This window comes from Arvicanthis niloticus, chromosome 17 (assembly GCF_011762505.2).
Source record: "Arvicanthis niloticus isolate mArvNil1 chromosome 17, mArvNil1.pat.X, whole genome shotgun sequence".
NCBI classification, from domain to species: domain Eukaryota; kingdom Metazoa; phylum Chordata; class Mammalia; order Rodentia; family Muridae; genus Arvicanthis; species Arvicanthis niloticus.
The window spans coordinates 42,347,858-42,361,084 of record NC_047674.1 but is presented as its reverse complement, the minus strand read 5'-3'; the positions used below and the strand labels follow the sequence as shown (position 1 = coordinate 42,361,084).

General features: G+C 45.9%; 1 protein-coding gene across 1 annotated transcript in view; it reads left to right on the top strand.

Moving 5' to 3' along the window:
- The first annotated feature begins 9,621 nt into the window (after positions 1-9,621).
- The window catches only part of B3gat2 (beta-1,3-glucuronyltransferase 2), an 82,483-nt gene continuing 78,877 nt past the window's right edge, over positions 9,622-13,227 (top strand). The window contains exon 1 of the mRNA XM_034521360.2: positions 9,622-10,314. Coding sequence (XP_034377251.1) covers positions 9,721-10,314 — 594 coding nt within the window. The 5' untranslated portion in view covers positions 9,622-9,720. The remainder of the gene's footprint in view (positions 10,315-13,227) is intronic.

Below are 13,227 nucleotides of genomic sequence, written 5' to 3'. Positions count from 1 at the left end.
GATAAATCCTTGGACTCAGAGAGAATCCTCTCCTCAAATGTGGATGAACATTTTTTGTAGCATGGTTTCTACGTGGTTGACTCATACACTGTGGAAGCCATTCCTTGGGAAACACTGCCCTGCTCCTCCTGGTTCTTACTGTTATAAAAGACAAAGTGGGAGGGGCCAGAGTGAGACCTTAATCTTCTGTCCGAAAATCCAGGCCTCTTCACCACTAATTTGTGCTTTTGCATTACAATGACTACTTGATTATTTAAAAGTGCAAGCAATCAGTCCCATTTGAATTGTCTCCGATTCACTGCCCATTGATGGACCAGAAGTGTGCCTTTCGGGATGATGATAACAATAATAGCAGTCCATTCTTACTGAATACTTATTACGTTATTGTTGTAAGGGTTGTCTATGTCCCAACTCATTTAATCACAAGTTCAAATGCTGAAGAACTTACATATACGGAGCAATTATCCATTCAACTAAAGATAATTGTGAAAGTGGTAAAAAGAAATGTTGGCTTTGGAATAAAAAGGAAAGAAGCATTATTTTTAACTTTGTAGGGTTGCATTAAAGCATGTTTAGTGCACCAAACAGAACTCATTCTATGATCTTTTTTTTTTTTTTATATAAAGCATCTCTTGGTTTTAGGGGCAACAAGAGAAAATACTGTTACTATGCCCATTTATCAAGTGTAAAGGCAAGCTAGATAGATATCTAAAGAGTGGTTGGCCATCCAGGATGGGACCCTGATCCTGAAGTAGCACTTTTCCCTGGGCACCATGTCACATGAGTGTCCCTTGAGTCTCAGGCAATCTCTAAGCACTATAGATGTGTACTGTTCACACACTATAGATGTGTACTGTTCACACACTATAGATGTGTACTGTTCACACACTATAGATGTGTACTGTTCACACACTATAGATGTGTACTGTTCACACACTATAGATGTGTACTGTTCACACACTATAGATGTGTACTGTTCACACACTATAGATGTGTACTGTTCACACACTATAGATGTGTACTGTTCACACACTATAGATGTGTACTGTTCACATAATACTTAGTTTGTGTGTTTTATTATGACCAACTTCAAATGAACCAAGTGTCCAGATGCTACACAGCGAGAGGACCTCAACCACAAGAGCCCAGAGACCCAGTCACTGGAAAGTAGACTAGAACATGCCCTTCATTTGGAACGAGAGAGCTTTCACCTAGCACTTTCTCAGCAATGAAGCTGTAGTCTGTGAATGATGACTTCACCGGCTTGCTTGTTTTCTATTTGAATAGATTTCTGAGTCATCTCTCTTGAAAAACAACTAGACTCAGTTTTGCACCCTGTAAATTATTTCTACTTTAAAATCACTCTCTCTCACTAGGCACCTTTGCCAACTAGGTCTCTGAGGCTAAAAGACCTTTTCCAAGAAGACTGACTGACTATAAACCAGAGGGCAGACGAATAAGGAGACCACCCTCTCTTCTAAGGGATTCATCTTTCACTTAGATACCAAACATATGTCCAGACCACATCACATTTAATTTGGCTCTGGAGAACCAGAAACTAATCAATGCTGGCATTTCAATTGTCTAACTGCAGGCTAGTAGGTGAATAGTATAAAAATAATAAAAATAAACTAATTCAACCCAGCAAATTACCATATGAAGAAATTGAACTTAAAACACAGACCCTTGTTCTGGTTCTGATATTTTAGGGATGAGTTGCTGATGTAATATATATTTACGCTTATAAGACAATGAATTGAAAGTAATGCACACACACGCGCGCGCACGCGCGCGCACACACATACACGCTGGTCATAAGTATCAAGAAGAGCAAAGGATGTTGAAAGTTTAATACATACCTGAACAAAGATGACACCAGTAGACATGATAATAAAGACGGGGGAAATGTCACAGGGAAACCTCACCCGTAGGCAAAGAACTAGAGGCAACTAAGGAATGCGGAGAGCATGAAAAATAGTCTTCCCCAGGGGAGAGCATACAGATTGGTTATTCAATACCAAATGCTCTGCCCTGAAAACATACATGCAAGTAACATTACACAGACTTAGCAAGCTTTATTTTTGTATGTATTTATGTATATATACATATATGTGTACATGTACATATATATGCATGCCATGAATTTGAAAGAGGAAATGGACATAAAATGTATTGGAGTGAGGAAAGGGAACAGTAAATGATACAATTACATTTTCTATGAAAATTTGCAAGGGATTATCTGCACCTGTTCTTTTTATGTATGAGAAAATGGGGCAACAAGATATGAGATTCATTCAAAAGCAGGGCAGTGGCTAGAACTTTCTCATCTCCACTTGGTACCCATTGGCTCAAAACAAAATTTTTGTTCTCAGCACTGAAATACCTATTAAAAGAGTCCATCCCAACAACCCTTGCAAACAAGCATCTTTGTCTGGAGAAACACAAACCGAAGAAGTAGGTTCTGGGTTTTTTTTTTTTTTTTTCATAAAGTTTTCTTATATTTTGCTCCTTAAAACTTACCACCAAGAGGAAACAGTCTGAATTTAGAAGTTGTACTTTTTGTTCTCAGTGTGAGACAGAATGTTTAAAATTCACACTTTCCTACTGCTGGCTGTCTTACGTCGACGCTGGGGGTCTGAACACAGACCCTGACATTGGTGTAGAAAATACTCTTAGCCACTGAGCCGTCTTCCCAGCTGCTTTGATCTGGTTGCAAAGATGTCCGAGCCATGTTCACCAATATGGCAGACTGTTGTCATTGACAGCACTTTCTATTGAAGTTTGCAATCTAAGCCTCGGGTGGAGCCATGCTGTGGGAGAAGCATATGTAGCTAGATGATGCCATAAATATTTAGGAAGGACTTATGAGGGCACAGGAAACTATCTCAGTCATGAAAGACAGTGTTCACTTACTAGGCTTTCTCTCATCAGCCACCCCACATCCAACCTCTTGCCTATCTAGGCTCTCAGGCATCTCTTGCCCATCAACCATACTAGTGTCTCAATCTTAAAACCCATCTCTCACTAGCATAATGATTCTGAGCTTCCTGAGCTCAAAGGTCAATGGCCACTCAGGGGCCAGAAGCAAAATTTGGTGAAAGGAGTCAAGCTTCTTTAAAGACTAGCCTTGCAGAATGTGGAACCCCTCAAAGCTCCTTACTGGGAGGGCTCGGGGACAAATGGAGCCTTTAGAGGCCTTCCTAATGCTGTGACCCCCTTAATACAGTTCCTTGTGTTATGGTGACCCCCAACCATAAATTTATGTTCACTGCCCCTTTGTAACTGTAATGTTGCTACCGTTATGAATCATAATGCAAATATCTGTGCTTCCCAATGGTCTTAGACTACCCGTGTGGAAAGGTCATTTGACAACACCGCCACCCCAAGAGATCACAACCCACAAGCTGAAAAAGGCTCTGTTTGAGAGTGTTCAACATTGCAAGCAAGTTCCTGACAATCAATCACTTGAGGGAGGAAGAATTATTTATTTTGACTCATTGTGAGGAAGGCTGGATTGCAGGACTATTTTTCATTGGCTGATCACATTGTGTCTATGTCAGGAATCAGAGAAGAATGGATGCCTGTGTTCAGCCCCCTCTCTTCTTTTATTATGGTGGGGACTGCAGCACGAGAACCCAGGTTTGGTTCCCAGTACCCACATAGTAGATCACAATCACTCCTACCTCTAGTCCCAGGACCTGATACCCACTTCTGACCTTCAAGGGCACCAGGCATGTGGTACGTAAGCATGCATACATGCAAGCCAATCACTCATATGCATGTAAACAAAATCTAAAAGAACAAAAGGCATTTTACTGAACAAACTACATTTTGTTCACAGCTGCAAATACCTAAAATTTTAAGAAAGCATTCTAATCTCAAACAATTCTGGGATAAAATGATAAATTGTAAAGTGTAATTTTGGAAAAAAGAAAAAAGAAAATTGTAAAATGATAAAAGAATTCAGATTTATGAAAATAGACAAATGAGCCGTTTAAAATAAGTTCTGGATGTCATGTTTCTGCCAGTTACCAAATAAAACGATGGTTATCTCTGAAATTCTGGGCTAGAATCACTTGACAGAATTCTTTCCTGTAGCTGTGTCTGATATTTGGACAGAAAGCACTCATATTCACGTGCGTGGTCAATGCCTTCATATTAAACCATTACTCACACATGAATTAGTTCTGAGTCTATCAAGTGATGAGCAGAACCACATTATCATCATTTAGATATTTATAAGCACTTAACTGTATAAGGGTTTTATTCCCCCTTGATCTCTTTCTTGCTTGACTAAGAATACCAAGGATGTCTGTCCCCGATGCCCACTTGAAGGTTGATTTAGTCACACTTGCAAAACCCCAGGCTCAAATGTCAAGAAGGATCAATTCACCACGGTGAGCTAATCATCCTGAAATCTTTGTGCTACTGAGTCATGGCCGTAGATCCCTCATCACAACAACGGCAAACGTTTTTCAGGATGCATGCTTTTTGCCAACTCCCTGGATGGGATTATTTTTTCACCTCTGTGTATTTGAGAACTAACGAAGGCAGAGAGGCTGGCAATCCAAGGCTTCATTAGTACAGGAGAAGCAACGCTCACTTCGCTACACAAATAATTAGAGAGATTAAATGAGAATAAACACTGAGAGGAACTGCGGAGGCTCTGAAGTTGGGTAATTATTTTAATTACTCTAGTGACTTCCACCAAGCTTCATTATCAGCCACAGATCAAATTGCAATTGTTTTATGTATGAATATCATGAGTGTGAGCTATGTGGAAAGGCGCAGTAGCTACCCAGGAATGGCAGTTCATGGGCCTGAGATTTTCTTTAAGCTAGCTTCAATGACTTCCTTTCCAGGACCTGATATACCCTACATATTTTTAAATTTTTTTAAAAGATTCATTTATTATGTACAGTGTTCTGCCTGCATATATGCCTGTACACCAGAAGAGGGCGCCAAGATCACCCTGTGGTTGCTGGGAATTGAACTTGAGACCTCTGGAAGAGCAATCAGTGCAGTGCTCATAACCACCGAGCCAACTCTCCAGCCCAAACACTACATATTTTAAATACATGTTTTATACTAGAAAGTGTTCAGGTCTAGGGGTTGTTGTAGTTACGGTTTCTGTTGCTGTGAACAGACACCATGACCAAGGCAACTCTGATAAAGGACAACATTAAGTTGGGGCTGGCTTACAGGTTCAGAGGTTCAGTCTATTATCATCAAGGCAGGAACATGGCAACGTCCAGGCAGGCATGGTGCTGGAGAAGGAACTGAGAGTTTTACATCTTGTTCTGAAGGGAACCGGGAGAAGACTGACTTCTGGACATTGAGGAGGGAGGTTTCAAAGCCCACCCCCACAGTGACACACTTCCTCCAACAAGGCCACACCTCCTAATAGTGCCAGACATATTCAAACCACCACAGGGGTTTTTTGTTCCTCTGATGGACATTCTTAATAACTTTGCATCTTTAGTTAGATTTGGTCATAAATGATTTGGGGCTACATTTTGAGTCACTGAATGTAAAACAGTAAGTATAGCACATTTAGACATTTGAAATAAATGTCACTTAGAATCATGCCATCTTTATTGCATATGCTTTATTTGGGGTAAACCGATTTCTCCTTTCCACATCTTCCTACACCAACTTAGGAAGAGACCAGACCATACCACCTGGGATCGATTCCCTATATGTGGGACCAACTATAGCCAGTTTTGCTCAGAAAACACCTTTCATTTTATACTTATGACAATTAGGACTCACAGAGATTTCCTTGGTGATGCCAACTTTTCTTGAAAATTACCTTGTGCCCACTCTTATCCCCTCCCTTGAGGATGTCTAACTTACTCTTTTTAATCTTTTCAAAATCCCATGGAATATATTAAATATTACTACCCCATTTTTCAGATAAGGAAACTGAGAGGACAACTGAGAGTGGGGGAGGGGCACAGCAAGGGAGAGGAGTCAATGAGAGCAAAACATAACAATGCATAACAATGTGTGTAAAGAAGACAAGAGGAAACCCACTACTTTGTATTACTTTGTATTACTGGCTTCTGTTGCTATTAGAAAACACCCTGACCAAAGAGACGTATAGAAGAGAATGTTGGAATTTATATTTCCGGAGGTTGTGGGTGGAACACAGCAGGTGGTGTTCCTGAGCAGGAAGCGCTCACATCTCAACAGGCAACCAAGCAGAGAAAGCAAACTAGATGTTTCCTCTCAAAGCCCCTTCCCAGGACACAGATGCTCCAGCAAGGCCACACCTCCTATGTTTAAACAGGTGAACCCAGAAGAGGCTTTCTCATTCAAAACACCACAAAATGCTAACCCAAGAAATCAAAATAATTTAAAAAATATATTAACAGACTTTCAGAGGCTCGCTGACTCAATTTATAAAAGTAGAAAGTGGTATGACTGGCAACCAAACCCAGGAACTAAGAATCCCCAAGGGAGGAGATAAACCTAGGCACAAGGTAGGGACTGTACTGACTAGTTTTATACCAACTTGACAAGTTAAAGTTATTCGAGACATAGGAATCTCAAGAAAATGTCTCTATGAGATTGGACTGCAGGCAAACCTGTAGGACATTTTCTTATTTAGTCACTGGTGGGAGGAGGGCAGCATCCCGTTGTGCGTGGTACCATCTGTGGGGTCTATAGGAAAGCAGGCTGAGCAAGCCAGTAAGCATCCCTCCATGGGCTCTGCATCAGCTCCTGCCTCCACGTTCCTGCCCTGACTTGAGTTTCTTTCTTTCCCGGCTTCCTTCAGTGATGGACTACAATATGAAAGTATAAGCCCAATAAACGTTTTCCTCCCCTGCTTGCTTTTTGATCACAGTGTTTCACCACAGCGTCGATGGCCCTTGAATAATATCTTGGGGGTTGTTTGAGATCAGTGATCCTGTATGCTAGCTAACATCCCGAGTTAGATCCCATGCTTGGTGGTCAAAGTGTCTGACTAGTCCCATTCCTGAGGACAACACGATGTAGAACAGTTTTACAGTGTGGTGAGACTAACAAAGATGTTCCACCGAGTTTCACCTCCAATATCTCTAGGTATCTCTCCCCGATCAAATTTGAGATGTCCAACAGAGTTTGGAAGAATCAGCAACAACTTTGAAAAGGGGAAGGAATTTGGACACATTTGTGTGTGTTACCATCTTGAGTTTAAGAAAAGCTTGTACTGATTTTCACTCACGTCTCTTTCCCTTGGGATGCTGGCACAGACATCATGCCCTGAGGTAGAAGAGTCTAATTCGATCATTGTTCTGGGATCTTGGACTCAACTTTGGGCTCTGGGTGACACAGGAAAGGTGGGACTGAAAGCTAGGACTTACTCGGATTGTGGGCAAAGGAAGAACGTTTGGGAACTCACTCTTAGATTTTCAAGTCTAAACGTAACAAGGCCCCTAGTAGACACCTAGAGCTAATACAACTGACTGGTGGAAGCACCATTCAAGGTACAGACCTCAGCATGTAGATAGCACCACCTGCCAAAACAAAAACCAAGGAAGGCCTAATCCAGCAAAGTCCATATGGTCCAGAGAAGCCTCAGAATATACTAACCTTGCTTTTTAGCTTCTGTAGTTCCAATTCTAGCTGACTGTTCTTGTTAACTGAAGTATGTCAACCCAAAACAAGTAGGGTTTTGGTTTTTGTTTTGTTTTGGGCTTTTGGTGGTGGTGATGCTGGTAGTGGTGGTTTTGTGTTTTTCTTTTCTTGTGCTTAAAAGCTATCCCTGAGAAAGCTCAGCACTACATTGGGATCCCAAACACCCAGTGTAGTCACCAGCCGGCTAATAAATGCTTTATATCTGCTTAAACCCATGTCAGAGCAGCCATCTCTGGTGACTACCCCACAACATAAGAGAGTAGTTCTGAAAAATCACAGCTACTCAAGTGCCAGACACTGGAGCCAAGGTGAAGGGCAGAGCTGTGTGGAGGTGGGGGATCTGCCCTAGCGTGCTGCTTGCTCCCCCGGAACATAGTCATCAGATTGTGGAGGAACACAGGGTCAGAAATGATTTATTGGAGCGGGGGACGGGGGTGGAGACTCCCTGGAATGTGACTAGCAGCATGGCCCCTTGATAAAGACAGCCTGCGGTTATGCTGATACATTCTCTACACATGCGAGTGTCTTCTAGGTACTTCCGTGGCTCTGCTTGTCATCCTCTGACCCACTTGATTTGATGGCATCATCTAGGAAGACCAGTCACGTACAGCCAGGCCATGCTGATGACGTGCACTGAAGTGGCAGTGGGTTCGATCCAGGACACCTACCTTGTTCTATTTCCACTAAGTCAGTTGCCCCTGACCGCAGGAAATTCCCTTAAGTCTCCATCTTCAGCTCCTTCATTCCACTTCCAAGGCCTCCTTGAAAGGATTACAGGGAAGGTCACGAGGGTTAATTCCTGTGCCTGCAAACTGGGAAGGCTCCAACAGGAACAAAAACAAGTTAAACATACTCAGCCGGAGGAGTTGTCAAAATGTCTCCCCCACAGATGCAACTGTTGGCCGAGCCGCTGGAATTGATTCTTTGGAATGGGCTGGCACACAAGCCAGACACCTAAGTGCGGCACCCCTCCATCTCCGTGGGCTACTATTGATTTCTGCCTTTCAAGAGAACGTGGTTCTCCTCGCTGAGGTTCTGTACAACAACCTCCAAGCTGGGAGCAAGGGAAGGACCGCTTTGCCCTCTCCCTCTTTCTCCTTCTGTCCTCTTTAGGTCTCCTGACTTGTCCGCACGTGAATAGGTCTCCCTGGCTAATCTCCAAAGACCCTGCTGCAGTTCAGAGAGCTGAATCCTGTGGCAATCTGAAACAGCATCCCCCACAGGCAGAGGTCTCGTAACCCAGCAGGGATCATCCTCCCTCCCTCTGCCTCTGCCCGCAGGCAGCGCCTGGTGCTACAGGGCTCAGACCCCCGCAGAGAGCCTTGGCCCTTCCCGCCTCCGCCCCGCAGCCCCTCTCCGCCAGTAGCAACGCTGCTATCTTCCCACCGGAGCGCTAGGAGGACGCCGGAGTCTGCAGCGCCCCCGCCCCCTCGCTTTTTCTTTCTTTCCCTGCTTTGGGTTCTTGCTGTCTGGAGCCGGGAGAGGTTCCGAGAAGAGAGCGGCGGGAGAGCAGGTTTCTGCCGCGTTGCTCGAACGGGAGGGAGCTTAGGGGCGCAGCATCCTCGGTGTCCACCCGGGATCGCAGCTGCACGGGCCGACATGTGACGGAGGAAAGCCCTCAGCATCATCGGTGGCCACCTTCAAAAGGGTCCCAGAGCACTCGCCCAGGCCGGCAGCCAGATCCTCTTAGCCTGCAGCAACGCGGGACGGAGCGGCAAAGCACAACGGCCGGTGGGTTCCAGGCTTGTACTCCTCTTGAAAAGAGCGCAGCAGGGACCGCTGCCTGGCTCGCACTCGGCTCAACTCCGGGACCTGCGGAGCGCGGCTGGACCGCGTCCAGATTCCCGCCGACTTCATCCAGAGTGACCCAGGGCCCCAGCCTGTCCTCCTGCACCTCCTGGAGTTCTAGCTTGCGGTGCATCTGCGCCGATCCCGCAACGCCCAGGTCCACGCAACGCCCCGGGCCGGATGGGGAGCGCGCCTGCCGCTGCTCCTTGATAGCTGACGCTGCCGCCGTCCAAACTGCACACAGAGGTCCCCCACCCGGAGCCTAGTCCTTGCCGGGGGTGGTGTCCGAGACGCTGGAGAGCGCGCACCATGAAGTCCGCGCTGTGCAGCCGCTTCTTCATCCTCCTGCCCTGGATCCTGATCGTCATCATCATGTTGGACGTGGACCCCCGCAGGCCCGCGCCCCAACTCACTTCTCGCCCCTACTTCTCTCCCCATACAGTGGGTTGTGGAGGCTCCCGAGTCCCGCTCCGGCGGAGCATCCCGGGGCGTGATGCTGCGGTGAAGCGGAATGAGTCTCGGCCACGGCTGCAGCCGGAGCCGCGCTTGCCCACCATCTATGCCATCACACCCACCTACAGCCGCCCCGTGCAGAAAGCCGAGCTCACCCGCCTGGCCAACACCTTCCGCCAGGTGGCGCAGTTGCACTGGATCCTGGTGGAGGACCGGGCGACGCGCAGCGAGCTGGTGAGCCGCTTCCTAGCTCGGGCCGGGCTGCCCAACACGCACCTGCATGTGCCCACGCCGCGGCGCTACAAGCGACCGTGGCTGCCGCGCGCCACCGAACAGCGCAACGCCGGCCTCGCCTGGCTGCGCCAGAGGCATCAGCATCAGAGCGCGCAACCTGGCGTGCTCTTCTTCGCTGATGATGACAACACCTACAGTCTGGAGCTCTTCCAGGAGGTAGTGGCCCGGCCCCGATTGGGGGTGGGGGGTGGGGCAAGGGGCAGTTGGGCTCCGAGGGGCTGCATGCCCTTTGTGCTTCCTGTGCACTTTTGAGTTCTCAGTCTCTCCGTGCACGCATTCTGGACTCAGCGTGGAGCAGCTGCAGATAGGCAGTCCCCAGCCTTCTCCACCGGCTGCCTGGGTGGAGAAGGGGTGTTGGTGGGGGAGTTGTGTGGTCAGATTTCTTGCCGGGTCGTGAGTTGTGCTAAGTAAATAGTACAGGTGATTTGCTCAACTGGATGACGCCCAAAGCTGGAGCTGGGCTTGATTTTCTTGGAGGCTGGATCAGTGCCTACAGGTGATTCTGAATGGAGACACGTGTGGGATAATGGAAACAGTAACAACTCAGCTCAGGGACCGATCAATTTTACTACAGCCAGCCCCCTGGTGCAAAATTGGTCCATGGTGCAAACACCGACTTGTATGAGGGAGGGTCTTCCTTCCGTCCTTATCTATTGCATTAGCAAATGAATTAGAATTATTCTGCCCTGCCTTTAAGGCCCCACCCCTACCCCGTCCCAGGCATCCTCCGGATGGCCTGCTGGACCATGCTCTGAGTAGAATTTATCAAGCCACTATTGGCTTGGAAAGATTGCTGCCTCGAGTTCCTGAGCGCCGCCCCGCCCCCTGCTGCTGAAGTGGCTTGTGTTCCCTGGAAGGCAACCGGCTTGCAGCAGCTAGAGCTGGTGGCCTTTCTCGAGGTTGTTCTGTTGTAGGTCTGTAAAGAGTTGATGGTTCTCTCTCCCTCCCTCTCCTTCTCTCTCCCCAGCACTTAGTTACAGCTGAATTAAATCTTAATTTCTTTGCCTCGTGGGACTGTAGCTCTCCACCTAAAATTCCCGAACATTCAGCCTCTTAACGACTCCCTTGCCTCCCAGCTCCTCCGTTACCCCCAGAAAACTGGATAGTGTGTGAGCAGGATACTAAATTCATTAAACAACGGTGTGTCCAGCAATCAAATACCCTAAGTGGCCCCCGCCTGCGTGCTTTCACCTAATGTCAGGTTGCTTAAAAATTATTTGCCACCCTCCATTTCTACCCTCTCCGTGGATAAAAATAAATAAATAAATAAATAAAGCAATAATTGCTCTCTAGTCTCTCATCCCATGCGACTTGCTGTTCACATTTCCCCAGAGAAATAAGCTTGGTTTAGTGTATAGCGTGGCTTTTGTTCTACCCATGATTAGGGTTTCCAAACGATTGTTTTAAAGTTGGACTTTTATTTTAAAGTTGAGTTGTTTCTTTGCTCTTTCTTCTAAAAGGAGGACTTGTGTTTTGAAGCAAAGACTTGTAACTCCAAATGCTTGTTTATTTTTAAGCCAACTTGCCCAACTCTGAAGTCGCTTTACCTATGACGTGTAGTCTTGTTTAAGAGAAATAGTGCACATTGCTGCTAATTGACATTTGAGGGGGGGGCTAAACTGGGAAGGGGGGAGAGTTGCTTCTATCCCAGTGTTCAGCCTGTTGGCACGAGGTGTTGGCACGAGTAGAAAAGTTGGCACATGCAGCCAGGGAGACAATTCAGATACAGTCTCCTTTGAGACTTCCCCTGATGAAAGGAAGGTTTGTGTGGAGGGAGTTAAAGAGCAGAAGGAAATTGGTGATGTTTTCCCCCCATGGGCCTGTGGAAGGGAGTTGGGAGGAAAAGAGTTGGGAGAAAAAAAAATTGTATTGGCAACGAGAAAATAATTTTTAAAAAATAAAGCAAGAGAAATTTTAAGGCACTGCCGTCTCCTACAGTTGGAAGTAGTGTCCTACTACCAATAAATATTTTCAGACCGGGTGTAACTTTTTATGAAGAGACACAAAATACATGGCAGTGTATTGTCTGTTGTCACCGTAAGATGTAGGACACTCAGTCCTCAGAACCTCTCTCTCAGACAGCAGTTTAAGGCAAGTACCTGTCCTCAGCGTGCCAGTCCCCTTCTCCCAGCGGTATATGCTTACAGACGGGGCTTTTTATTGTTATTAATGTGTGTCGCATATTTTATTCTCCTTATCTCAGTCTCAACATGACGCCCAATGTGCTTGATTAGTGGGCTTTACGCATCCTCTTGTATGTTTTCCAGAATTTGGTGTTTATTTGCCTTTAAGTCCTTGGTTTTATTGATGGGGTGACTCACTCTGCACCCCTTCTGGAATTAACGATTCAAGGTGGACTACAGTCTAGACACTGTTCCCTTGGAGAAAGAGAGAGAAACTCATAAACTACTCAGTGCTGCAGCTCCTGGGGGAGAGAGGAAGAAAGGCTACAGAGCTGAGGCCTGTATCTCAGGCCTTCCTATTGACCAAATGTACACATTTGTTTTTAAGTAATTCGTAGTATGTAAGGAAAGAATGCCTCAAAGCAAGCTCCATCTTTTGTTCATAGAGCTCTGATCTCCACAGCTGATGAAAAAAAAAAAAAAAAAAAAAAAAAAGGCAAGATAAAAGGAAGAGAATGAAGCAGGTACAAATTAGCTCACCAAGCACTGGCTTCAAATGAAGGAAAGTAAGAAATTAAAGGCCTCCAAATTAAATTAAAGACGCAACAGGCAATCTGCATTCAATTATTCCTCTCTGGTAGCTGGGATAGCATCTTTTTTTTTTTTTTTCCCTCCTGTACGACTGACTAATTTTCAGCTTTCCTTCTCACTGAGCCATGATGCCAGGAAAGGAATGTTCCCACTGAACGATCCTGTGTAGACATCTGAATCCATCTGCAAATGAAGCTGAGTGTGAGCCATAGCTGTCTTCCTGAGGAGGGGGTAGTAGGAGGGTCTTTGCAGGTTTTCCTCAGCTACTCCAGTCCTCTCAGTGAGCACCAGTGGGTTTTGTCCCTGAGGGATCACTGATAGTCCTGCTGGCCTGTCTCCATCGATCAGCTTTCTG